Genomic DNA, 24,722 nt, shown 5'->3' with positions numbered 1-24,722 from the left:
CCATATTCAGATCACACCTCTGTCATATGCCTTTTCTCCTCCAAGATACTGAACACACTGCTGCCTAGAGATGGGTAGCAGTTAAAATGTCCTATTAATCAGGGTTTCACAAATCACCCAAATCCCACGGCAACATTCAAATGTCTTCTAGTGAATGTCCTTGAAAGGTGAAATGGTTTCACGGTCATTCCAAGCACACAACCAAAGAAACAGCTGAGGGTAAGTAGAAACAAACAAGAGAATAAGGAAATGAAAAATGAAACGAAAGAAAATAAGTAAAATAATTTTCTTAATTTTAAGAGACTTAAGATTGATAGTTTTAACTACCAGAATCACAGTGTGCAAATGATCAAACTTGCAACAAATAGATTCATTGCCCCTGAAACCACATCTTGAATTGTAAGTAGTTATGCTTAGTGGTGCAAACCAGGCATCGTGGCATAGCAATGACTTTAACACACCTGAAACACTTCTACACAGTCCAAAATAAATAAATGAATCAACTGCAGGCTTTCCGAAATGAAAGACGCTTCAATAGGTTTTCAAGCCCAATCCACAGCCTTAGAGCAGGTCAAGTAATTTCCTTTAGGTTCACCCTTCATGAAAACCAAGGAGCATCAGAAGAACAGTAAAAAATGCTTCCTCCTGCTCCATTGTGATACCCCTCTTCAATCTCTCCTCTTCTTGTGCAAGGAGCCCAGTAAGTTTCCTCAGAGAAACCCTTTCACAGCTTGGGTCATCACTGCATCCCCTCCCTGTTCCTTTCCAGCTCAAACACTTTTTTTTAAATTTATGAATGGGACTAGCACCACACATCGCATTCCAGAAACAGACAGGAGTATTTTAAGTTTTGCTTTTTTCTGCTTCCCTAACAGTTTTAGAATCCAGTTTACTATTTCTGACCGCTGACCTTTCCACAGAGCTCATTCACATGCCATGACGATCCGAAGAAACACATGTAAAATTACGATGCTCCCTTCAGACGTGTTAGCCTGGATTTATCTCCACGCAGTTGTAGCTGACGTTTTACCACTCAGCACAAGGACCCTCAATAATCCTTTGCTGTTGTCCTTCACGTCCTTTCAGGGATTCAATCTCCTCCCTCCACGTGGGCACCTCGCCATGCAGCTCCTTTCCCAGAGCTGAGGGTGGCTCCCAGGCCCGGGAGGCTCCACCAGTGACCACCTCCACAAACCCATCCCAGCCGCCTCCTCCTGGCTTCCTGCTTTGCTGTTTGCTCAAGGCAGAGAGGGAAGACAATCACATGGGCAGTTTATTTTTGCTGAGAATCTTTTCAGGGCCTTCATCAAATACCATTTGCAAATGCGATTAAGCAGCATCAATCCAGCTGCCCCTGCCCACATGCTCACTGCTCCCTTCAGAGAGCTCCAACAGATTTCAGAGTCATGATTCCTCTCTGCAGGAACTGTGCTGTCTCTTCCCCAGTATATCATGTTTCATCATGTGCTCTCAATTGTGCTGTTCAGAACAGTTTCTACCCAGTTGCCTGGCACAGATATCAGGCCTACTGGCAACAACAGACACAAACACTCTGCAGATTATCAGGTTCTTTGTGAAGTACAAGGTAGTGGACATAAGAGCTGTAATAAACTGTGCTGTCCCTCAGCTGGGCATGACTGTAAGAGCCAAGATAATTTCCAGATGTCTCAGTACTGCAAGATACAAAGTTAGTGATAATGACTTCAGCTACCCTGTATCTTCTCTTTGTTTGATTAAAGAAATAATATAGAAGGAAAGATTTGATAAGCTTATTTCTCCAGGGAAAAGAAGGGGTCAGAAACATACAATTGATAGAGGAGCCTGCATTCAGCAAGCATCCTGGCTGTGGGAAAAAAAGACAGACCACAGGAAGAAAGCATCACACAAGCAGCAACACTATGCAAAGCAAGGCTTGATATAAAGAGGATTGATGGAGCGTCATCTGACCCCAAGCATTCCAAAAAAAGCTGTCATGTAGCATTACAAAACAATTCTGTTTCAGGGCATATGTAGAAGAGAAGGCATTTGTAGTAAACCAGCCTTTTAACAACATACTTAAGATGCACTCCATTTATCAAAGTCCCAAACTCATATGACATCCAGAGAATCTCGGAAACACTGGAATATGACCAACTGTCATTCAAATCCGATCAGTGCATCTACTTCAAAGAAGAATCATCAGTTAAATCTTTTTGGACTTAATCCCCAAATGTAAGCATTAAAGAAAAAATCAGTGTGATATTATGTAATACCTAACATCATATTTAACAGCATATATATTGTTACATGTAAGAGAAGTCAGAGCATATCTTGCTTTAGAAATCATGCACTGGAAATTTTATTTTTAGAATTCAAGGTCTGAGCTGTCCCACAATAGTAGTGTCCATTTTGCCCCAGGAACAACAAAATCTGATGATTCTAGAGATCTGCCTAGTCCAGTACCCTGTCACTGACAGTGATCGACAGTAAGTGCCTAGAGAAGACTCTAAGACAAATGTAAATACATGGAGATACTTCCACAGAGCTCAGCCTCCAAAGACTTGTTCTCCCACTAACTCATAAGGTTGCAATTTGTATCTGCATATTTTATGGTTTGATGGATTTCAACTTCCAAGAATGTGTACAACAGATTTCAAATCCACGTACCCTGCTTATATCCACAGTGCCCTGTGGGAAGAAGTTTTGTACTCTGTGTGAAGCTGCAGCTCCTTGTGCCTTCCCTATCCAACTGATCCTAATTAGTTCCTTATGCTTAAGGTAGAAGAGAGCAATTAGCTCTCCACACACTTTTTCCATGCCAGATGCCTTTTGAACTCTTGGGCAAATACTTTTTGATCTGACAACCTGCCATTTTCCATTTTGGCAGCTGATCTACAATCCTGCCTACCAACACTCCAATCTAAAACCACACACTCCTCTCTGTCCTGAAAGAAAAAAAATCAAACACCCTGGGCAAAAAAAAAACCCTCTCCTGAGTTAACACAAAGTGGTGATCTAGCAGTTTTGTTACTGCTCTGTCTGTCCCAACTGTTTCTTTCACTTTTCTCCATCCACAGGTAACCTATCTGGTATCCTTGTCTCCACCTGATGCCCGGAAAGAATCGCTAGTTTTTTATGCCTGCCTCTTCATTGTTCTCCTTGTGCCAGTATGTTGATACTCAGATTCACCTTCTACATGTACATTAACATCTCCTTTATTTATGCCCCACCACCCGCTCTGGGTGCTTCCCAGTGTCTCCCCATCCTTACACAGCAAATACCACGCACACTTCCTTCATATCACCTGCTTTCCTCCACAGCCAGCCTCCCACAGCCAGTCTGTTCTTCCATCAAATCTTGTGCTCAGTCTCTTCCCTCACTTCGCAGGTTTCAAATTCCTCTCATTCCTTCCCCCATCAGACATTTCAAAGACTCCTAATTCAATGAAAGATGACAAGCTCAGGCCTCTTTCCCTGTAAATACTTTTCTTTATTTTCTCACTATAACCATTACTGCTGCTTTCAGCCTGCTGCATCCATCCCCTCTGGGGCTGCCATGATTTCCTTCTCTTTCTCTTTTCTCCTCTCCTCTGCACCGCCTATCTTTTGAAGCCTTCCCTTCCAAAAGAACACTTGTTCTGTTTCAGCACGCTGCCTCTCCGGGACAGATGCCTACTTTGTGTTTGAAAGAGCACTTGCCATGCTGTGGGCATAAACAGATGAGGAACTGCAGATCTGACACCGTGACTGCAGCAAGGTTGACACAGAACAGCAATAGGGAGGCTGTCCTAGGATGGGCCATAGAGAGTGAAATGAAAAATGCAGGATCCTAAAAATCTCCAGTGGACATGAACACCACCCAGAGCCTTACCTTCTCCCACCACGCAGCCTTTCGCTGAGTTACAAGCTGGTGCAGTTGGTCTTGGAGAGCCATTAGATCTCTGGATAATCTGTCCATTTGCCCAGTCAGCTTGTCAGCCCAGGGGCAGCAGGAGGTCACCTCTGGCAGCCTTCTTTTCTCTCCATGAGCGTCCTGGGCCTCCCATATATTTCCCTCTTCAGCCATATTATCCAACACAGTTTCCTAAACAAAAAACAATAAAAGTTACTTTTCAGCAGGAGCTAAAATGGCTCCCCCCATCCTCCTGGTAATTCATAGCTAGGAGTTCACTGCTGCCATCTCAATATACGGTTGCTCCACAATTTCAGAGTTATTTTAAGAGAGAACCTCCTCAGTTCACTATAACATATTTCCAAGTTAACAGAAAACTTATGTTGCTAACCTAGTTAATTTTGGAAAGCACTGCACAGTCAGCTACTCTCCACTGCACTAAAGTATAAAGTAACACTCATGAGATGGAGATGATCAGCACTGCAGCAGCTCTAGGTATGCCCTTCCTCTCAAATTCTGAGGTTGGATGCACTTCTATGGCTTTTTGTAACAAAGTGATGACCAGGACGGAGGTACATGCTCACACTGTTTGGGAGAGCCCCACCTGCTCTAACACCCACAGGTGCCCACGGAAAACTCCACAAGTTGAGGAACATCCAGAGATCCCTGCTCCAGGCTGATCAGGAACTGGCAGCTCTGCTTGACCATGACCATCTAGCTGGTTTGATAATTAATTGTGCAATTGCCTTCCGAGATAGCAACTGCCATTTCAAATGCTCAAGGAAAAAAAAAAAACCAGAAGCATTTAAACAAAACATTCAGAGTCCATCTATACAGTCTGGTGCACAGATTGTGCAGAAACACAATTTTCAAGCCAGAGTAGCACAGCATAACTAAAGGACTCAGGCCTCACTCACAGAGTATTAAATATTTATTTCCATACTGTTATCAAGAAGACATTCAATAGGAGAGGTCATAATCTCTTTTAAGGACATAATTTGCATTCAAAATTATCTTTAGCAATTGAAGAAGTAATTTAAGAACACTGGCAGGAAATTCAGCAGTTGAGCAGCGTGGTCTATACACGAGCAAGGAAAAACCAAGTGGATAATTACTGGCACAGCAGCAACATTGCTGGATGAGACGTCAGAGAGCCAGAAGTCACCGATGTCACACTGTTAAAGTCAAGCACCATGTCACAAAGTATAAACACAAGTCTCCGTGACAGAAGAGTGCTGACTGTAATGCTGACATACAGGTGAGGCACTTGAAGTTAAACACAGACAAATGGGAGGGAAAGTCCCAGATGAGAGCAGCAACAAACATCAAAAGCTGGAATGAATGGCCTACAAGGACACATAAAGACATCAAAACTTTTGCTTAGCCTAGAAACAGGGACTGGGAAGGCAGTGACATGCTAACAGCCTTCACTTATATAAAAGACTGCTATAAAGAGCATAGGAATTTTTATTTTTTCCCTTCTTTCTCTCTTTTCTCAGAAGGTAGGTTAAAAACTCTAGCTTAATTCACAGCAAGAGATTCTTAGGCTCATGCAAGAAAAAGCTTCAGAAGACAGCTACAAATGGCATAAGGCACCCTGCAAAACCTCCTTTCTAGGCAAGCATTGGTACTGGGAATTGGCACAAAGCAGCACTAAGGGCAGCAGCTCCTGCTGACCCATGGCCCAGCTCATGAGAATGCAGACATGGTAGGGACATTGACAGGATAACAAACTGCATGGATATAAAGCAAAGGGGTGTGGTTTTTTGGGAGGTTGGGGGTTCTTCTGTTTATGCCTTATTTTGAAATTCATTAAATGACAGAATTGTAAAGTAACATTAACATTTGGACAATGTTCTCAGGCACATGGTGGGATTTTTGGGTTATCTTGTGCGGGCCAGGAGTTGGACTCAACGATCCTTGTGGATCCCTTCCAATTCAGGATATTCTGTGATTACTGCAGTCATTCCAGTTCCTGCAGTGATGTCGTGCTCTGTTGTGTTCCTGCCCACCACCATCAGAAGAACTGGCAGCAGCTATGCAAGAACCATCCTATCCCTCAGGTCAGCAACACAAAACACAAGTTTGGTAGAAAGAAAACTACAGTCTTTTCAAAGCACATCTCACTCCCATACTGTATCTCATTCTCATCCTACTGCATCCAGGAACAACCACCATCAGCAGTGACACAAAAGGCAAATTCACCATCCAGCACATTGAATGGTTTAAAAAGATGTGTTGGTCAAGTATTTATTTAGGCCTTAGCTCCAGAAAGCAGGCTAACACTCTCCACACTCTTCAACATGTCAAAGGCAAATGTTTTTGTGGATACACAGAAATACTTGCAGTTGTATTTTATCTATCGGGAGCCAGGCCTGTGCTAATTTGATGCTTTCCAAAAAACCCTAAGATGGTAAACATGTAAAGCAAAACCCATTAGATAACTAATGAAAATTGGAAGTACCCTTCAAGACAGGTGAGGTAATTCCACACTGCTCTCTGCCTTGCTTTTAGTGTAGAAGGCGGCATATGGGTAATTAGCAGTCAGCTCACCAATTCTCAAAATTTTGTAAGCTCATACAGCTAATGTGGTGTGCTAAAGAATTATTTCAGCAACACTGAGTGGGCAAAAGTCGTAGAGAGAAGTGAGATGGATGGCATCGTTTGCACTCACTTGAGAAATCCTAAGATGCGCAGAGAAAGGGTTATTGATTTTCTTATGTTCATTCAACACAGTTCAAGGGGAAATCAGCAATGTCAACACACTATTTGGCTGGGAAAAAATGAAGTTGTTTTCAATATCAGCTGCCTGCAAATTTAGTTGTTCTCAAGACTGCAATAAAGCTTAGAGGCCCTCTTCTGAAAAGCCATTTAATTTTACCAAAGTGTGCGACTGCTATGTTTAAAAACTATTAAAAAGATGAAGATCAGACCTTTTAATTTGTGTTAACTATATGAAATTCTGCCATTCTGCCCTGCAATTTCTCAACTCTGCTGGGTGAGTCCTACTGAAGAAAACAGGAATGAAAAAGAACTATGAAAACATTCCTTACTTTACCAAGACTTTTTTTTCCCTTTTTCTCAAGTGCTGTTGAACAGCTGGTTGCAACATTTAATTTTGTGGGACTAAAGAGCCTTTGGAAGTAGTCAGCTATGCTGAAGTCAAGAAAGCTGCACCCTTCAAAATCAGTTTGATTCATTACCATCCACTGCCAGTAAACTGGTTCCAGTTGCTTCCACTCCAAAAAGGCTTCCAGCTGCATGGTTTCAGACTCCAGGAGATGTAATAGCTACAGGAAAGGAGACAAAGGAAAGGAAATCAGGTAATGTTGGTCACTTCAGAACTACATGAAATGTGTGCTGGGCCTGAAGTACAAAAACAGTGTGAGTGGTACATGGGACAACTCTGGGTGACTTTACAAGAACATTGTAAAAGCAGATGGGGAAACATGAAGTGAAACACTTCTTCCAGCATCACTGATTGATATCCCTCACGCCAAATGTACCAACTTCTTCAGCTTTTCTACACATAAATGTGAGTTTCCATATTGTTTGGAGGCATCAAAGAGACGTGCTTAGGTGAATGACCAGCTTCAAGTCTTCTATGCTTTTTGATTACCAAAATAAGCTGTTTCTCCAAAAGTATTTTTCCGCATCTATCCTTTCACTCTGAAACAGCATGGAAGAACTCACTCTAAAATGTTACGTATTTTATAAACTGTCTGATCTGCTGCATGAGGTATCCCTCCCTTTGCCTGAGAGCACTCAAAGGAGAGATGTTGCATTATAGCCACGCAAATTATAATTTTTTCACAAATATATACATGATACACATATATGTACACACATATGCGATGAAGGAGACATTCCAAGACTAAATATTTATATATCAGAAAAGAAAAAGTTCTTGTAAAGAATGATAACACGAACAAATTTACTATAAATCAGAGCTCACCAGCTTTAACAATTTTTGTTCTGACCATATATTTGAAATGAACAATTTTAACACCAATCTGACACCAAAGGCAACTTCTTAAGATGACCACAAAGAGTGTAGTGCCTTGAGGAGCATGGAAAGGACCAGACCAGTACCAGCTAAATCCATCTTGATGCCATGATGATTTTTTGCCTTTTCTTTTATACTCCTTTTATACCTTTTTATAACTTCTGTATTGGTAGGTTTTTTAGCCTACATTCTTAGACTTATTTGTCAAGCTAGGAGACTATTAGAAGCTTCATAGTTAGGGATCAGTGTGCCCCAGACCCCAAGGTCCTCTCCAGAACACATTCTATAAACTAAGATAGAACCATCCAGGGGAAGGTTCCTCGGGGAGGGGGGCTCACTTGAGCCTCTCATTGGGGAATCTTTGACAGGTATGCTAATTAGTAAGACCTATAATGTTAGACCAGATCTATCAGGTGTGTGCATTGCGGGGTGCATTTCGGCGCATTCCACCTGGATGTGGTGCACCTAAGGTTTCTCAAAATAAATACCAAGGTAAAATCCCTTTTTCCCTTCTAACTGTGTTTGATTCTTGATTTTAAGACCAGGAAAAGGCATCAATCTAATACAGACAACTAACTATCTTCTGCTAGCTTTGTTTGCTTTAGTTACTTAGTACATAACATAATTTAAGTAACTGCAAAGTCTGAGTTGACTTTGCAATTTTATTATGCAGGTATTACTTGAAGATAAAGGAACCAACGAAAGGAAACCACTTTGCAAGAGTAACTGCTGGAAATTATAAGCAGTTTGCTCTAAAACACGGCTGGATCCAAAATACAATTATTACACATTTGCTCACACACCAGACACTTGGCATTACGCTTAATGACTCTGCTAGTTTCAAGCTCAGCTGGGATATAAAAGGTGGAAGAATGGGGTTCTGTCTCCTTTTTTCTTTTCTCCTTTTTTTCTTTTTCATAGGTACATCTACAGCACAAATGGCTTACATTATGGAATCTGAAGCTTGCAATAAAACCCAGCCAAAAAGTTGATTAAATATTCAGGGAACAGCGAAGTTACTTGACTTTAAAGTAGCTTTGTAATGTGGTCACAAGCTGCATGTGAATGCAGTATGAACATGTCTTATTACAGCTAGAGAGGGCTGAAAGTTGGAATGGGGAGTTTTTCATTCTGAGCCTTCAAAAAAAGAATGATCTTAATAAAAACACAGTCATCATCTTTATTCTCACTAGAATGTTAGAAGCGCCATATGCCACTTGGTTTCACAGCACAACTGAAAGGGTATGGTTCTGAAACTTCACCAAACCTCTGAAGGATCTGCTGGAGTTAACTGACTTTAACAAGAATCAAAGCTTCCTGAGCAGTCTCCTAATCTCAAACCCTTTGGGATCTTTTGTATTTAGGGGCTTTTGTTGCCTTTTTTTTAACTGCTTCATTAGTTACACAAAACTTGAACAGCCTGTGTGAAAGCATTCATCTGACTCACCTACTTACAGCATCCTCACCTTTCACTAAGGTATCAACACCCTCAGAAATATCAGGCCAGCAACTGTGTGCTAGATTGCCTCAGCCATAAATCAGTAAAGGGATGACTACAGCCATCCTAGGAGGACAGTTTCCAGCATAGCTGGAATACACCGTGGCAGCCTCAGGCAAGCCTGCAATAGCCAACATTTGAGTTTCTACCCTGAGGGACTTTAGGCACTGCTCCTGAATGCCAATATCCTCTGCCATCCTCTGTATGGGCCTTGCAAGGCTTTGATGTTATTGCAGCACAGAGAATAAAGCAGAACACAATAAAAAATAATGTACTACAAATATCCTTGAGACACCCTAGCAAAAATCATAAAAACAAATAAATGTTCAAGGTTGGGAAGGGACAATGGATTGTATGTCCATGTGCCTTGAATTTGGTCACAAGGACAGCCTCCACATGACCCAGGGGTGACAGGTTTTCACTCAGACATGCCTGCACTTGGGAATGAACATTTCTGTTAGGCAGCTTCCTTCCCCCAGCCTCATCCTCTGCACAAGCTTCTCACAAGCACTTCGTGTTCTTTAACAAACTCTTGCTTTTTGTGACTTTGAGGTGTACATTTTCTTAGGTCACACATCACAGTCATACCAGAGCTGGTATTTCAGAAACCAAAGCCCAAATTGTACCTCTGCATTTCCCCCCCACCACCGTACCTTTACTTGGTCATTTACCACCAACAAGAGTTCACATATGCCATGAGCAGTTCCACTTCTGCTGCTACATGAACCTCTCAAAATGTAAAACAAATTCCTGAGCTGTAACTAAAGCTACCTGCCCATTTTCAATGAACTAAGAACCCGATACTGTCATGCCTCCTAATGAAATTTAAAGACTGAAGTCTGTAGAAGAGCATCAATATTTTTTCATTAAGAAAGTGAAGCAGGAAGTCAAAAATGTGCCTCACGTGGGTATCTAAGTGATGCTTAAGGATAATGCCTGAAAATTGTGTTTCGCTCTACACAAAATTAAGACAACAAAATCCATTTCCTTCATTCTTCTGGAGGAAGTTATTGCTCTAAAATATTTACACTGACTGAAAAAGTAATGACAAATTCAAACTGCTAATCTCTGTGGCAAGGCAATTCCATAATGACTGCTGAGAGCAAACACTTTGCAGTAACAACTTCTTTAAGCCATTGTAAAGAAACCACCCCTGGTGCAATCAACAGCTTTGCTATAGAGGGTAAACTGTGCCTAACTGAGCTGCCCCAGAGCAGGCTGCCAGGAAACCTCAGTGTGATGCAGAAGAATTCTAGCTCTGTGAAGAGCATGCCTTGCTTCCTCCGGCACGTGGTTGTGACCTCCAAAGCCAAATATCCAGCATCCAACCCAGATCACAGGCCTCAGGAAACTGTGGGAGCTTCAGCTGCAAAGTCTGAGATGACAAGGTGGTTTTGGATACTTCTCTAGAGATATTCAAAAGCCATCTGGACACAGCCCTGAGTAACGTGCTCCAAGGGACCCTCCTTGAGCAGGGAGGTCAGACCAGCTGGCCTCCAGCGGCCCTTTCCAACCCTACCCATTCTGTGATGCTCAGCAAGAGGCCAAAGTTGAATCTTCCTCAGGATCCACAAGTATAACTCATGTGCTGTTTAAACATATTTGTAATTACTTTTTCTGTAGAGATATTAATCTCTTTCACATTATTTACCACCATATTACAAAAATCATTAGTGCCTGTAGACTGTTACGGAAATCAATATTTAATAAATTTGCAGCATAATGCTCCCTTTTCACAGGCTCAGTTCCAGAGAGCTCCCCACAATAAGTATTTAATCTCTGATGCCCACAGCTCATAATTCAACTACCACAGCACTGACGAAACTATTTTTAATCAAAAATTGCTCTGCCTAAATGTTCAGAAAATCATTTTATTGTTAGACAGACAAAAAATGGTCTTTCAGCAATAAATTCTGTTTCTTGGCTCAGAGACAAAACCCTGCTAATTCATCACCATTCACATACATCTGTACACAGTAAACTTGCATTGGACTCCTGAGCCCTGCAAACCTCACTCCAGATGCCAACATCTCTGGAGAATTACTCAAGGCTTGAGACAGGGTTGGCTTAGTAGGAAAGCTTATATGGGGAAACTATCAAGACTATTCAATGATTATATTTGTTTAATAGGAAATTGCTTTATTCACTGTGCACTTGGGTAATTTGAATTCTAGTTCTGAATATCTCACAGCCACAGGAGAGAAGCTAAGTGGAGAAGTTCATTCTAAAAAAAATGCAAAGAAAAGAGGTAAACAATCATGAAAGTGACACAATTTACACTAACAGAAGTAAATCATAACTGGGACTAAGGCTTTAGAGACCTAACTGAGCATCAAATGAAAAAAAAAAAAAATTCAACACATCTTCTCCTCTACCAATAGAAAACTCCCTTAACTGAAAAAACATGCAAACCTTGACAAATGAGAGTCTCTCAGCAGGCAGGCCGCTAGGTGGATGGCATTTGGTTTAAAATGGCACACACTGCCCAAATTGCCTTTGGCAGGGCTAAGTTTTGAGACCCCCTTCACCAAAAAACCCCAGAGAAAATCTCAGTATCACAACCATCTCAGGCTGGGACAAACAAACAGTGTAGGTGGACACACTCAGTGCTCCAAGTTTCAGTTCCACATTGTGATTCTTCCAGAAGCAAAGCTGGTTTAAGACATTGCCACACATCCCTTGGAGGCTAAAGCAAAAATAAACAGGCCTGAAAACTAGAAAGTCACGCTGGAGTAGTGTGAAATACAAGCAGCTGAAGAGCAAAAACCTTCAGAACAATAAGCAGCCTCTAGCCACAAGGCAAATAAAGACTGTCCCTAATTTGTCTGCCTGTGAAATATCATGAGACCCAAGACACAGCAGGAGAAGCACTGCAGGCCAACCATCACGAGGCAGTGGATCTGAAAGGCTCTTGGAGAACAGAAGTGGATGAGAATTTCTTCCAGCACCAGCTATGGATCCCATAGGGACCTTGACCAACATCCCAGCAGGGATAGGAAAAGACCTCTGGCTCCAGAAAATAGTATTTCTGTGTCTGATGAGCACCACCTCTTTTGGAGTTGTAATTTTGGGGGGTGGTTTTGTGCTGCAAGGGCAAGCGGGACTTGAATCTTTTGCAGAAGACACAATACATAAAATACAAAACACAGCAGCTTTGGGTGCAGGAGTATAATTCCAGATGCTTTGATATGTGCAAGATCTCCAACACCTAAATCAAAATATGTAACTTTTCCACCCACCAACGCCAGTTTTATGCCACCACAGCTCAAAATTCAACTGAGCTATCTCGGTTTCACACTGCTGAGAGCAGGAAATCAAACCACTAGTTAAAAACTTAAATGACAAAGATCATCATTATAAAACATAATTGCTATTTGTGGAGGGATTCAGAAAACAGCTGTTTAAAATGCAACTGAAAGAAAATTAAATTTAAAACAAACAGAATGAGGCATTTGGCAGATAAAAATTGTATTACAGCTTTCACATTGGTAGGCAATGAAGTGGGATGCATTAATGGCATTCATTTGCAGAGGAACGGGTCAATGAATGGACTGCTTGGCATTTTCCCTATGGAAACGGCATGTATTAAAACATGGCAAAAATACCAGGAAAAAGAAGACTGAAGTTTTATACTTCAGCAGCCAGGATCAATACATGTAAGAATGATTTTCTTACCCTAAATGTACCAATGATTTTGGGTGCCCAACCTGGCATACCTGAAATGCCAAATTTTCAGGCAGTACCAAATACTTTTAGCTCAGTTAAAGCACATCCAGTAGATACCAAAACTCACAATTTACTTTAGAGAAATCTCAGCGAGAGGATTTCAAAGAAAAGCATCAAATTGTATCACAGTACTGCCTGACAGCTGTTATTATTGTACTGCCAACCAAAACCCCCATGCAGCTGATGTCAAAAAAAGACCATTATTCTTCTCCTTTTATTCAGACTTTCTGTACACAGAACAAAGCACTATCCATACTCATTTCTTTCCTTTCCTCCCCCCCATACACTCACCCATTTCCCTGTATTTTTAACAGGCCACAGAAACACACATAGAAATCAACAAGAACAAGCAGTTTCTAACTTGATTAACTGTTCTGAATTCAGAATTGATGCCACACTTCTGAACAGCTCCAATATCCTGGGTTCCGTGCACTTCCACACAGGGTGTAACTACACCAAGAAGTGCTGGTTATAGGAGGAGCATCCCTGTGTGTGTACGTGCCTTGTTTTCCATGCACCTGTTCCATGGGTGTCCTGACCTTCCACAAGCACCTGCCAGCTAGCTCTCTGCCACGTTCTTTGCCTGCACACCTGTAAGGACCAGGTGGGCCTTACCCCAGGACTGGATGAGCAGCGACATCCAGACTTCCCCAGCTGTGCCTCAAGGGAGACAGGACAGAGCTGCACAGCTGCACCTGCACTCCCAGGACACCTTGAGATGGGTATCATGATGAGGACTGGCTTGTACAGCACCCACAGCAACAGAAACCCAACCTCTAAGCACCAACAAATATAAATGTTAAATAAAATTGAGGTCTTGCCCAAAGACAGAAAAAGAAACAAAGACGAATGGCTTCTGCCATCAGACACCCAACAGCACACAGAATTATCAGATGTTCATCTTTGTTAAACAATTAATTTAAAAATTTATTCAATATGCGGATTAGTCTAAGCTTGCAGCTTGATATGAGTTACAGTTTCTCCCAGCCTAGCTCTTTGACAAGCCATCATAGACTATTTGTGCATGCAGGTATTTTCACACATTTTAAAATGTTACTGACTAGAGAAACTACTAATTTAAAGTCTGCTATAGTTTCTCATGTCAATTAATTTCTCTTGCTAGTCTCTTTCACACTTCTTTAAATTAAGCGACAAACATTTAAAAAGAATCACAAATCCAAAATCTCTCTCAAACCATGAGTAACAGCTGATTTTACAACTCTATTTCCTTGGCTATTTAAAAAAACAAAAATACCTGCCAGTAGAGCTGAGTTAACATTATGGGCCAATTGCACACAAAGTTTAATTTTACAAGGCTGTAAAAACAGCTCTACCAGTCTCCTCACAATGTGAGCTGCAGTCTCACATCCAGAAAAGCAGTTCAGTTCAGCTTTCCAGTAACAGTTCAGTTGTGGCCCAAGCCATTGTAATATATGGATTTAACTGCAGTCTGCTTCTTTAATCAGCAGTGAGGCTGGAGAACACAGTGGTCCTGCCTTGCTTGACTTTCTGGATGGGTTAAGTGTATTTTTGATTCTGAGGTGGATGCAGGACAACACAAGGTCCCAGTTAGGGATCACAAAATGATCACAGTTCTGGGGCACTTCAGGATCAGCCTTCATCAATAGCTGTACTGTAAGAGAAGAGTGAGAAGCCTGGGGTCCCTTTTCTGTCAGAAGTTGCTAACTCATTTCTCTTTGGCATGAAAACAACAACAGTGAAGACTCCACAAGCAGCTCTGCACTATCTAGCGGCTACTGTTAGCTTCAAGGCACAATTCAAGAGATGAGTCAGGAGTCTTTAAGGTCCTCACCCCAATTTTTTTCCTGATATTTTATTTGTTCCTTCAGGGAACAATCCAATACCCCAGTTAAGATCCACTAGGCTGCACCAGCAAGACCCTTTCTGACTCCATCACCAAAAACTATCAGCAAGTAAGCCACTCTCACTCTGAGGTCTCCTCCAACAGAATGTTAAGAGGCAGCATAGCATGACCAGGGGATTTTGATGTGGATACAAGACACACCTCTCACCACACCAGCCTCAGCTGGTAAGTGGCAATTCCATCTTCAGCTTACAGGCATCAAATATGATGCTGGTACAACCTTTGCTGTAGCACTGTGTGAGCCACAGTGCCTGCCTGTCCTCCCTGTGTTGACCCAAAGCATCACCTGAGCTGGACAGCTTGCTCCCCACACTGGGTTTGCTGGCCCTTCCACCAAAGAAAAAAAAAAAAAAAAAAAAAAATCAAACACCAACTGATGATAAAATACCTCAGCCTTGTCTCTCCAGCTTATTAATTCCAGCTGCATTGTCTCAGGTGGAATTATATTATAGTATATCACTGTCATCGTCACTGTCACAGCATTCAAATTATGTTAAGTATGGCATGAAACAAGCAAAAGCACAAAAGCAGCAGTGATGCTCAGTATCATTCCATCGGTTCTACTGCTGGCAATCACAACCAAGCGTTCATATCAGTGCGGTATGTATAGACTGCGTGTCAGAGACACCTTCCTTTCTTAGGGTGTAGGAGTCTAACATATTGCTGCTACATAGTCCAACAATTTATGGAGTCCATGATAAACCACTGCATCATTTTTCAAGGTCCAAGAACTCTATAAGCTTGGTCAGTAAAATGTACTAAGCAATAACTCATCCCCAAAAAAATGGTGATGGCAACTACAGAACTGCAGCTCTATTAACTCCTTTTTTTTTTGTATGGATAAGTTTAGCTGAAAGCAATATTAGTGACAAATTGCAGCCTGGGGAAATTTTCAGATCAAGGTAATAATGCTATGAGGTAGAATGATTTGCTTTAGTGTTGCTATATAATGCTGCCAGCTCCCTCCAACTGGACACTAACTGCAGCCAGAGGCCACCTTGCTTAAAAAAATATCTAAAGAAATATTTTAGCACTAAACCTGTCTGGAGTAATAAAACAAAACAGAGCGTCTTTCCCAAGAAGGGGCACTGGGAAAGTGAATTTGGGTAGAAAGTTCAACAACTAAATGATTCATGGCTGGTGACAAGCTAGTGCCTGTGAGATGAAGGAGCTGGTCTCCTGCTAACACTGCTGAACCACATTGGTGGGAAGGAACCTCTGGAGGTCTCTAATCCAATCTCCTGCTCTAAGCAAGGTGCTCAGGACTCTGCCCAGCAAGTCCTGAACATCAACAATGCAGCAGTCACCCCTGCTCCAGGATCTGGTTCCAGAGTCTGATCAATTCATGGCAATTTCTTCCTGTTTTACCTGGCCAGAATTTCTTGTGTTCCAACTTGTGCCTGCTGCCCCTTCTCCTGTCCCAGTGCACCTCTGCGAAGGGCTTCATCCATGCTCCAGCTCTGACCACCTCAGTGGCCGTACTGGATTTGCTGCTGGTGTGCCACTGTCCTTGTGCTGGGACAAGGACACCAAGCACTCAGGCTCACGAGCACTGGGCAGAGGGGCAGGATCCCTCCCTTTGCCCTCACAGCATTCCAGCTAACAGTGCCTGGGATGCAGTCAGCCTTTGCTGCCTGGGCACACTGCTGACTTCTGGGCAGCTTACTGCCCACCTAAGCCCCCAGGTATTGTTAAAGAGTACTGGACCAAGAGCTGATCCCAGAGGGACATCACTAACAGCCAGTTTGAGCTCAGTGGCCCAAACAATTTTCCACTTGCACCAGCGCTCACTTGTCCAGCCCACCTCTAACCAACTTGGCTATAAGGATGTCAGGATTTTCCTCGAGTGATACACAAACACAGGCACATTCTCTGTGCCTACCTGCCTTTCTCCAAGCTCTTTAATTGCATGTCTTTGCCTACTCCTGGGATGGGATACTCCACACTGCTTTGAAAGAGAACCAGCAGCAGGATCCGAGGGGACTGCAGAGATGGAAAGTGCCTATCCCAGAGCAGGTGGAACTGAACCAACCGGGAACAGCAGGCATCAGAGAAGCAGAAACCATCTGATGCCACAGCCAGTTGCAGGGAAGGAGGATTCTTTTGATCACATTCACCTTTTGAGATTTAAAGCAGGTTAGCTCCTGTAGAGGTTTCTTTCTACAGCATGAGGAAGTGTCATTCATACATTCCTAGCCTCTCCAATCTCCCTAAATTTACTCTCCCATAGGTATCCTTTCTCCTGTCATCAAGCCTGAACTTCCACTCTGACCTCCACCTACTTCGTGGCTCTGGATGGTGCTTGTCCATCTTCCAGACAGGATCTGGAAGCCAAGCCCCACTGCTTCTGGAGGGTGAGTAAAACCTCCAGCAGCAGCACAAAAGGGATCAACAGGGAAGTTAGGAGAGGAGTTCCTCACCCAAAACAGCTGGTCCACTGCCTGCCCCAAGAGGAGACCACACAGAGCATTCAAAGGCAAATCACTTATATAAAACTTTTTTCAGCCTTCCCTTCTAAAATTGATTTGAATCTGCTTTAGAAACTCCCACTACACATTATCTCACACAATTTGACTCCTCTTGCTTCCACAGTGCACAGCAGGCCAAAGATTTCCACCTTCTTAAGAAGGATCAGGAACTTGGCTACAAGCAGACAGTGTCTAAAAGCAGCTTTGAAGCCATTCGACCTCCTGATTTTACACGGATGACAAGGGTTGAATCTGTTCTGCCTCATTTTTGCAAATGAGTACCTCGATCCACTGTTGTCAAGAGGTTTTAATAACTCCTACAGCAAGCTATGTTTTATGTGATAAATGTCAGGAAATGAACTGAAAACCATTTGCCTACAGCATTTCGGAAGGAAGATGACATGGCAGCCTACCCTCTCCTGCTGTAAAGTGAATCATTAAAAAAGGCAGGAATAACATTCTTTGTTCCTGCCATGTAGCACAGGGTGGGCAGCACATACTGTCACTGACAGCTCCTTTGCTTTCTTAGCACTTATTCTTGCCTTGTGAAGAAATGTGAGGAAGAAAAATTATATCTGAATTGCCCAGAGTTTTTTGGATTTCTGTTTTAAATTGTTTTCTCAGTAGCCACTCTCCTAGTCTACAGGAAATATATAACAACCACCAAACCACCCTTTTGTAAGACAGTACTCACTGCTGTTCCAGTAAGCATCAGCCAAAAGGAACAAAATACACCAGAGCTTTTTCCAATTCTAACAATCTTCAACATATCAAGCTTCAAACCAACAGAGCCTTCTCACAGAAAAGAAATGAGTAATAAGTATTCTGAATTTTAAAGGTGATCAAGGCAGTCCCACTAAGAAGACCACAACACTTAAATGGATTGTGTTGAGCATCCTCACACACATGTAAATGCGGATTTCCAACAGAGTTTGTCCTCCCTGGAGGCTCTGAAACTCTACCTATCCCAGCACAGCAATTTTGCCGTGCCCAGCACCACAGCACCACTCTGCTCCTGACATTACACCAGCAAAACACCAAACTAGAGACAGCTAGAGAGAAAGAATAAACCTTTCAACCAACACAACCCACAGAGGTTTAAAGCCAGTTTTTGCTCTGTAATTCAGCTTAGCAATGCCAGGCACCAAGGAGAAAGCAGCAGCCCAGGAGTCTCCCACAGGGTCAGAAAGTCAGCTCAGGAGAGGGTTGCCAAAACAGTCCTGACCCTGCTCATCATAAAGCAGCATCAAGGGTATATTTCATTTTAGCCTGCAGGTTAAACCCATCCTTACAACCTCCACTCCTCCTTTCAACAACCATCATCACAATTTGAGTACTCTGGATCATTCAGCTCCCTCAAGCTTTCTTGTGTGAGCCTCCAGGCCTCCTGCATTTAGGTGCTGGAGCTCCATATATAATGCAATACATCATCAGATCTGCTCTCCTCTGCAATATTAATGCCAGCTCCCATGTTATTTCTCACCAACCTGACTACCATGCATGTAAAATGTCTAAAGTAACTGTGGTTGGAAGAGCAACACAAAACATTAAGTCATTTAACGGGGGGAAAAAAGCATTGCCTTTCACTGGCAGTGTTGTTCAGAGCACATGGCAGTAAGCGTGCTTTACACCTCTAATGCACAACCCAGCAGGAAAAATGCTAAAGTTGGAAACTGTAGCATTCAAAGTTAAAAAGTGCCAGAATTCAAGCTGCCTGAACAACACTAGTTTGACCCTCCCACATGTATAAGGTCTAGAATTATGCAACCAAAATGTTTCCCTTCATCATCTGTCTCACCAAGGGCACAGACTGGCTGGTGCTCACTCCACATGCTATTCCTTTTCCTTTCAAATGGCGCATTATTCTGTTTGTTCTTCAGAGGGAAGCCATAGCCTTATTTGTCACACATCATTCAAAACCCATTCTAAAGGCAGAATTTTTATCTTGAAGATAAACAAGTTATCTTCCCTAATGACCCATGTGAGACGAGATAATAGCATTGCTGTCGTGCAGCAAATGGGAAATGAAAACAAGGAGGTGTAAGTAAAATGCTTCCATTGCTTTTGGATGCCTTAACTGAGACTTCCAAGACATGATTTTCAGGAAATTTAAATGTTACTGTAAAGCTTTTTTTTCTTCATGTATCCATGAATTACTTCATGGATACATCTACCCAGCATAGCTCAACAACTTGCAGGGATGGTTCGGGTAGTTGTCACTGAAATCCTGAGCCAGCCTTGACCTTCCTGTCTACATTCAGCCCCTTGTGCCTCAGTCTGTTTCTTTTCACGTGTACAATACGAATTCTTTCACATCAGAGCTACCTTGCTTCCACAATGCCCTCATTCAGGCTCCTTTTCCATGGGTCTCTCCCAGCTCCTGACTTCATTGAACAAGAGCCAGAGCAAAAAGGTTCTTCACTATCCATCCCATCCCCTTCCAGAGTCCTGCTTCAGCTCCCAGGCTGCAGCTCCTAACACAGTCCACATTCCCTGTGTTCTGCAATGAATATTGGAATAGTTCAGTAAAATCAAGTTAAAGACAGGAAGAGAGGAAAATACTTTAAAAGGGCAAAGCATTTGCTATTTTTATTCCAAGTACTGTGGCAAGCATAATTATGCAAATTCAAAAAACTTGTCATAATTGACCTTTTCAAAACATGTGTGTCCATAGGCCTAACATACAGTTCTTTGGTGAACCTTGAAATTTATTAAAGGTCAGCAGCTCTAGAACCTAATTTAATTTCATCATTAAAGAACTTATTCAACATGCAGCCATCACCAATCATCAAGGAAAAACAAATTTGCTTAAAAACAGGTAAAAATTTTGATGCATTGGACTAGCAAAACCTGTACCTGTAAAAAGTTGTACAAGAAAATAAAAAAAAAGACGTTCTTGCTACAGAACCTATCAGTTTAGTTGTTGTTCTGAAAATTTAACAATGCCAAAATCCAAAGATTCTGGTCATCTGAAGCCCTGGAAGCAGCTCTGGTAAACGGTCAGGAGCCACTACTGATTCAAACTGAGTTAATTCTGGCAGTGTATAGAGTAAGATTAAAATCTCATTGTGTTTAGATTCTCCAGGGCTTGGCCGTCTCTTCTGTGCTACTGCTCCAAGAACTGTCACAGACCTTCATGCTCCTTTGGGGAAGATTGTTCTCCACCTTTACAATCTCATTTGCAGCGACAAGATCTCTCTCCACCTCGAAAACTGGTTCTTTCTGTGAAGAGCTCACACAGACCCTGGCGCAACACCTGGTAAAATGAAACTCCATGAAGATTTCGGTGACATCAGGACTGGCCAAGGAAGGATTTTGGACAGTACAGGCACAAAAAGAAAACCAAAACAGGGAAACCCCATGTTTTCACAAACACTCACAAGCCCCAGTGCAGTTACTCTTATGCTGTATTATTTTTTATGCAGGATCCACTTGAGAAATTTCAAGTACTTTTTTTCTTCCAGGAAAGTAAAACACGATGACAAATAGGCAAAGCTGTCCTTAATTAGAACAGCAGTTACAACACATAATACTGATCCTGTTCCATGACAGAAATGACAGAACTATGGCTTTTACCAAGGGAATGAAACAATAAACATATAAAAACCTGAGGGCCAGATCAAACAGAATTAGTTGCCAGAGCACCACAGACATGAATCTATGACAATTTATACCAATGAAGGCAGTTTGTCCTTGAAGCTCAAGGTCAGTTTTTCACTAAATACCAAATCTTTTTTCTGGAATTTACATGCAGTACAAGCCTTCATTTCCTGGCTTAAATCTTCTACCCAGCAGCATCACAGACTATAGGATGCATGTAATTTTTTTCCATTGGTATCTACACTCCAAGAAATGTGTTGCTTCAACTGCTTCTTGTACAACAGATGGAAGGACATCATAAAATATCAGATGGCTCCCTAACAGGCTCTTTGAAATTCAAATAAGGTTACACATCCTTCACCTCACCATACAAGACCACAACAGGGTTGATTACAGAAATACTAGCACGGGTCTGTGTCAAATCAATAATGTGACACGGTGTCAAGCTTATCAGGGGGGTTTAACTATTTATTTTCATTTAGCACCTGCCTGCAGCGCCTGTCACCACCAGGAACATTCCAGGAAGTCCCAAACAACCAACACAAGGACACCAAATATAGCCTGGGACACAGCAACTGGAACTATCTTGCCATAGTTATTCCATTTTCATCCAAAAGGGTGAACAACCTGGGATCCACTTCTGCAGATAATGCAATAGCACAGTAATTATTCAGCAGCCAGACAAATAACCTGTATTAGCTGACAGACCTCACTTTTGCAGCTCTGCCCTCACACACATTCCAGGAGGTGGTGCTGTCCCTCGGATGCACTGAAATCACTGGTTTCTCTTTGCAGATAAAAACTTTAGCAGATCAGGGGCACTTTATGCAAGTGCACAAGCCCAGGACACCAACTGAAGACTCAACTTTCATGAAAAGTAACTGATAAATGCACATTCAGCATTTCTGAAAACTCCAATTCTACCAGTTCTTAATGCTTCCAATCAGAATGCACTTGTTCTGGAAAGAACAGCAGCTCTTTAGTGCTTTGCATGAATTCAAGCCATGGGCTATTACTCACAGAGAATAAACCTGTTGTGTCACCCATCTGTAACAGCCATCTGGGACAGATGTTTTAAAAGGAAACTGCCACAAGATTTAGGGTTCACTATCAACTTACCTTACATCTTGATCAGTTACCCCCTGAATGACACAGTAAGAAACTATGGACCCCACCTGACTGAAGGAAGCAATACAGATTCTCTACATTGGTGTCCTTCCCTGATATATCAACAGTCCAGAAAGCAGATCAGTGCTATGCCTGTACCATCCTATCCCATCCTACTCAATCCCTGCTGCTTGGAGAGCTAAAGCTCAGTTCAATTTTTTATGGGCATAGAATTGACCATATATTATGTATGCAAAGTGAGACAGCCCATTTGTTTGCTCTTATTTACTTGCTACAAAAGAACCTTAGTTTCTTAAGCCAAATAAATCACCTTTAAAACATGTTAATGATCAACAAACATAAACATTCTTCATAAATTTCTGAAACAAAATTATTAACTATTCACATCCAACTTCTATAAATTTCATTGCATGTCCATCTGGCAGACAGCTGCATTATTTATTTGCTGTCACACTCAGTAAATTGATTTACTGGCATTTAAAGGTGTCATCTTTACTCATTACAATTTCAATGATCACTCCAGCACTGCCAGCATTGCACCAATGACCTGAGTTTCAACTTTTAATCTCTACTACGATTGAATTCCACATACAAAACAGTATATGAAGAGACAGAGGAAACTGAAGGACTTGGGTGCTTTGATTTAAAGTTCACTGATCTCTGTACAGTAACAATTTGATGAGAAAGTTAATTTAATGACTCAAGTGCAACATACACTTTTTTGAGCCCAAGGTAAACTTCAGACCTGGCAACACTGCTGTGCAGAATTAAGATAAACGGACTTGATAGACAAGAGGAATGAGGCCGCATGCTTGGAAAGGATTACTGCCTGGAAAGCTTGGGGCAAATGTTGCTTACCCTGAGCCACATCATCTGCATGCTCTCCCAAGTATGCTGCCCAGATATATCAGCTACAGTGCCAGAGACCAGAATTCCATTCCTGCTCTGGAGATATTTCAGGCAGGCAAATAGCAGCAGCCCCCCATCTCACCCCACCTGGCAAGGGGAACCATTTAAAAACAAGCAGTACCCATCAGCTTGGAAAATGCATCAAAACACAAGATATTCAAGATGCTCTAGACTGTGTTCTAGGACACTAAGTGATAAGTACAAGAGATTTTCCAGAAAAGACACAATGACCCCCCCCCAAAGCTCCCTGTGGCTGTCCCCAGTTTGTGTGCTCTAGCACAGCCTCAGGCAAACAGCTCCAGAACCATCCCCACTGACTGAGGCACTTCCAGTGCTTCCACTGGAAACTGAACTCCAGCTGAAATAACACCACCTCCCCTTCACTGACACCCCCAGGCAGCATAGGAACTAAACAGAGCAGTGACCTGCAACTCACAGCCACACACATAGATATAACCACAGCCAAACCGCAGGGAAAGTAGCAGTTTTGATCATGCCTCACTAGAGAAAAATATAATTAAAACCATTAGCTTTGGAAAACTTCCAGCCCTATGAATCTGACAAAGACATTTATGATGATAGAAGAATAATAATGTCCAGTAAAATCTCTGTACATAAAAGCACTAGAAGTGTTTTATAGTCAAAAATCCAAGGAAAGAACATTTTAAATAAGTTAATGTGCATCTCCTACAGAAAAGGAGCAGCGTGACTTTCACATTTCATAAAGTAAAGCTTGACTTCACAGCTATCTGTATCCTATCACACTTTTCCTGTCAGACTAAACATCTCTTGTTTTGATGCAAGTAGAGCAACTTATCTCACAGGGTATTTTTAATGAAAATGAACTCGAGGCTTAAACAAGAAGAACCCAAATCCCTTCTGTGATAGCAAATTTCTGACGCTTCGATCCACTTTGCATTGCTATGCTTTGAAGGATGCCCAAGATGAGAAGGAATTCATAACACCATCCACCAAGAGGGGGGCATTACACTAAAGCATATTGACATGCTTGCTCTTTTTATTGATCCATGCAGCAGGTTCTTACTGGAGGTAACATTAAGAGAAATGTCTCGTTTACTTGAAAAGAAAAAAATAATTTCACAGTTTTTGGATAAAACATTTGGCAGAGTGCTGCCATCTGCACCAATATTTGAAAACCGAGCTATTCAAATATGCATGATTTACTTAATCTTAGCAAGATATTCGAAAATTAGAGGCTTTTTATTACACTTTCCAAAGCTTTTTATTACACTTTGCATATTGAGTATTAGATCCATCTGGAAAAGTGACACTCAAAACAACAATGCCTTTTCAAGTTCATACCACCTTGTTGTATCAGGCTCTTCCTACATACTGAGCATATGAGTTCCAGAAGCTACTTTTGAGAAATAAGGGTAAGGGGAGACAAAATCTACAAAGAATGTTCAAATGGTGACCCTAAAAACTAGAAGGCTCTCAAAAATGTGTATATTCAAGTGTTGTGATGATTTCCTGCCAATTTCTCCTGTTTATTTTAGAGTCAGGCACAAGAGAGAAGCTTAGAACTCCTTTCCTGAATAGGTTTGAGAGTTTTAAGAGGTTAAGAATTTCACAGCTGATTATACTGACAAACAATTCCAATTTTGGATCAGT

At 41.9% G+C, this 24,722-nt stretch overlaps 1 protein-coding gene across 1 annotated transcript in view; it reads right to left on the bottom strand.

Moving 5' to 3' along the window:
* TEDC1 (tubulin epsilon and delta complex 1) overlaps positions 1 to 24,722 on the bottom strand; it is a 68,561-nt gene that overhangs the window by 16,985 nt on the left and 26,854 nt on the right. The window contains exons 7-8 of the mRNA XM_042031038.1: positions 7,074 to 7,160; positions 3,850 to 4,062 (exon numbers count right to left, since the gene is read on the bottom strand). Coding sequence (XP_041886972.1) covers positions 3,850 to 4,062; positions 7,074 to 7,160 — 300 coding nt within the window. The remainder of the gene's footprint in view (positions 1 to 3,849; positions 4,063 to 7,073; positions 7,161 to 24,722) is intronic.

This window comes from Corvus kubaryi, unplaced genomic scaffold (assembly GCF_017639235.1).
Source record: "Corvus kubaryi isolate FWS band 111438036 unplaced genomic scaffold, C.kubaryi_AGA036_p1.0 37334, whole genome shotgun sequence".
NCBI classification, from domain to species: domain Eukaryota; kingdom Metazoa; phylum Chordata; class Aves; order Passeriformes; family Corvidae; genus Corvus; species Corvus kubaryi.
Note: the sequence above shows the minus strand (reverse complement) of the source record. Positions and strands in the feature narration are given on the sequence as shown.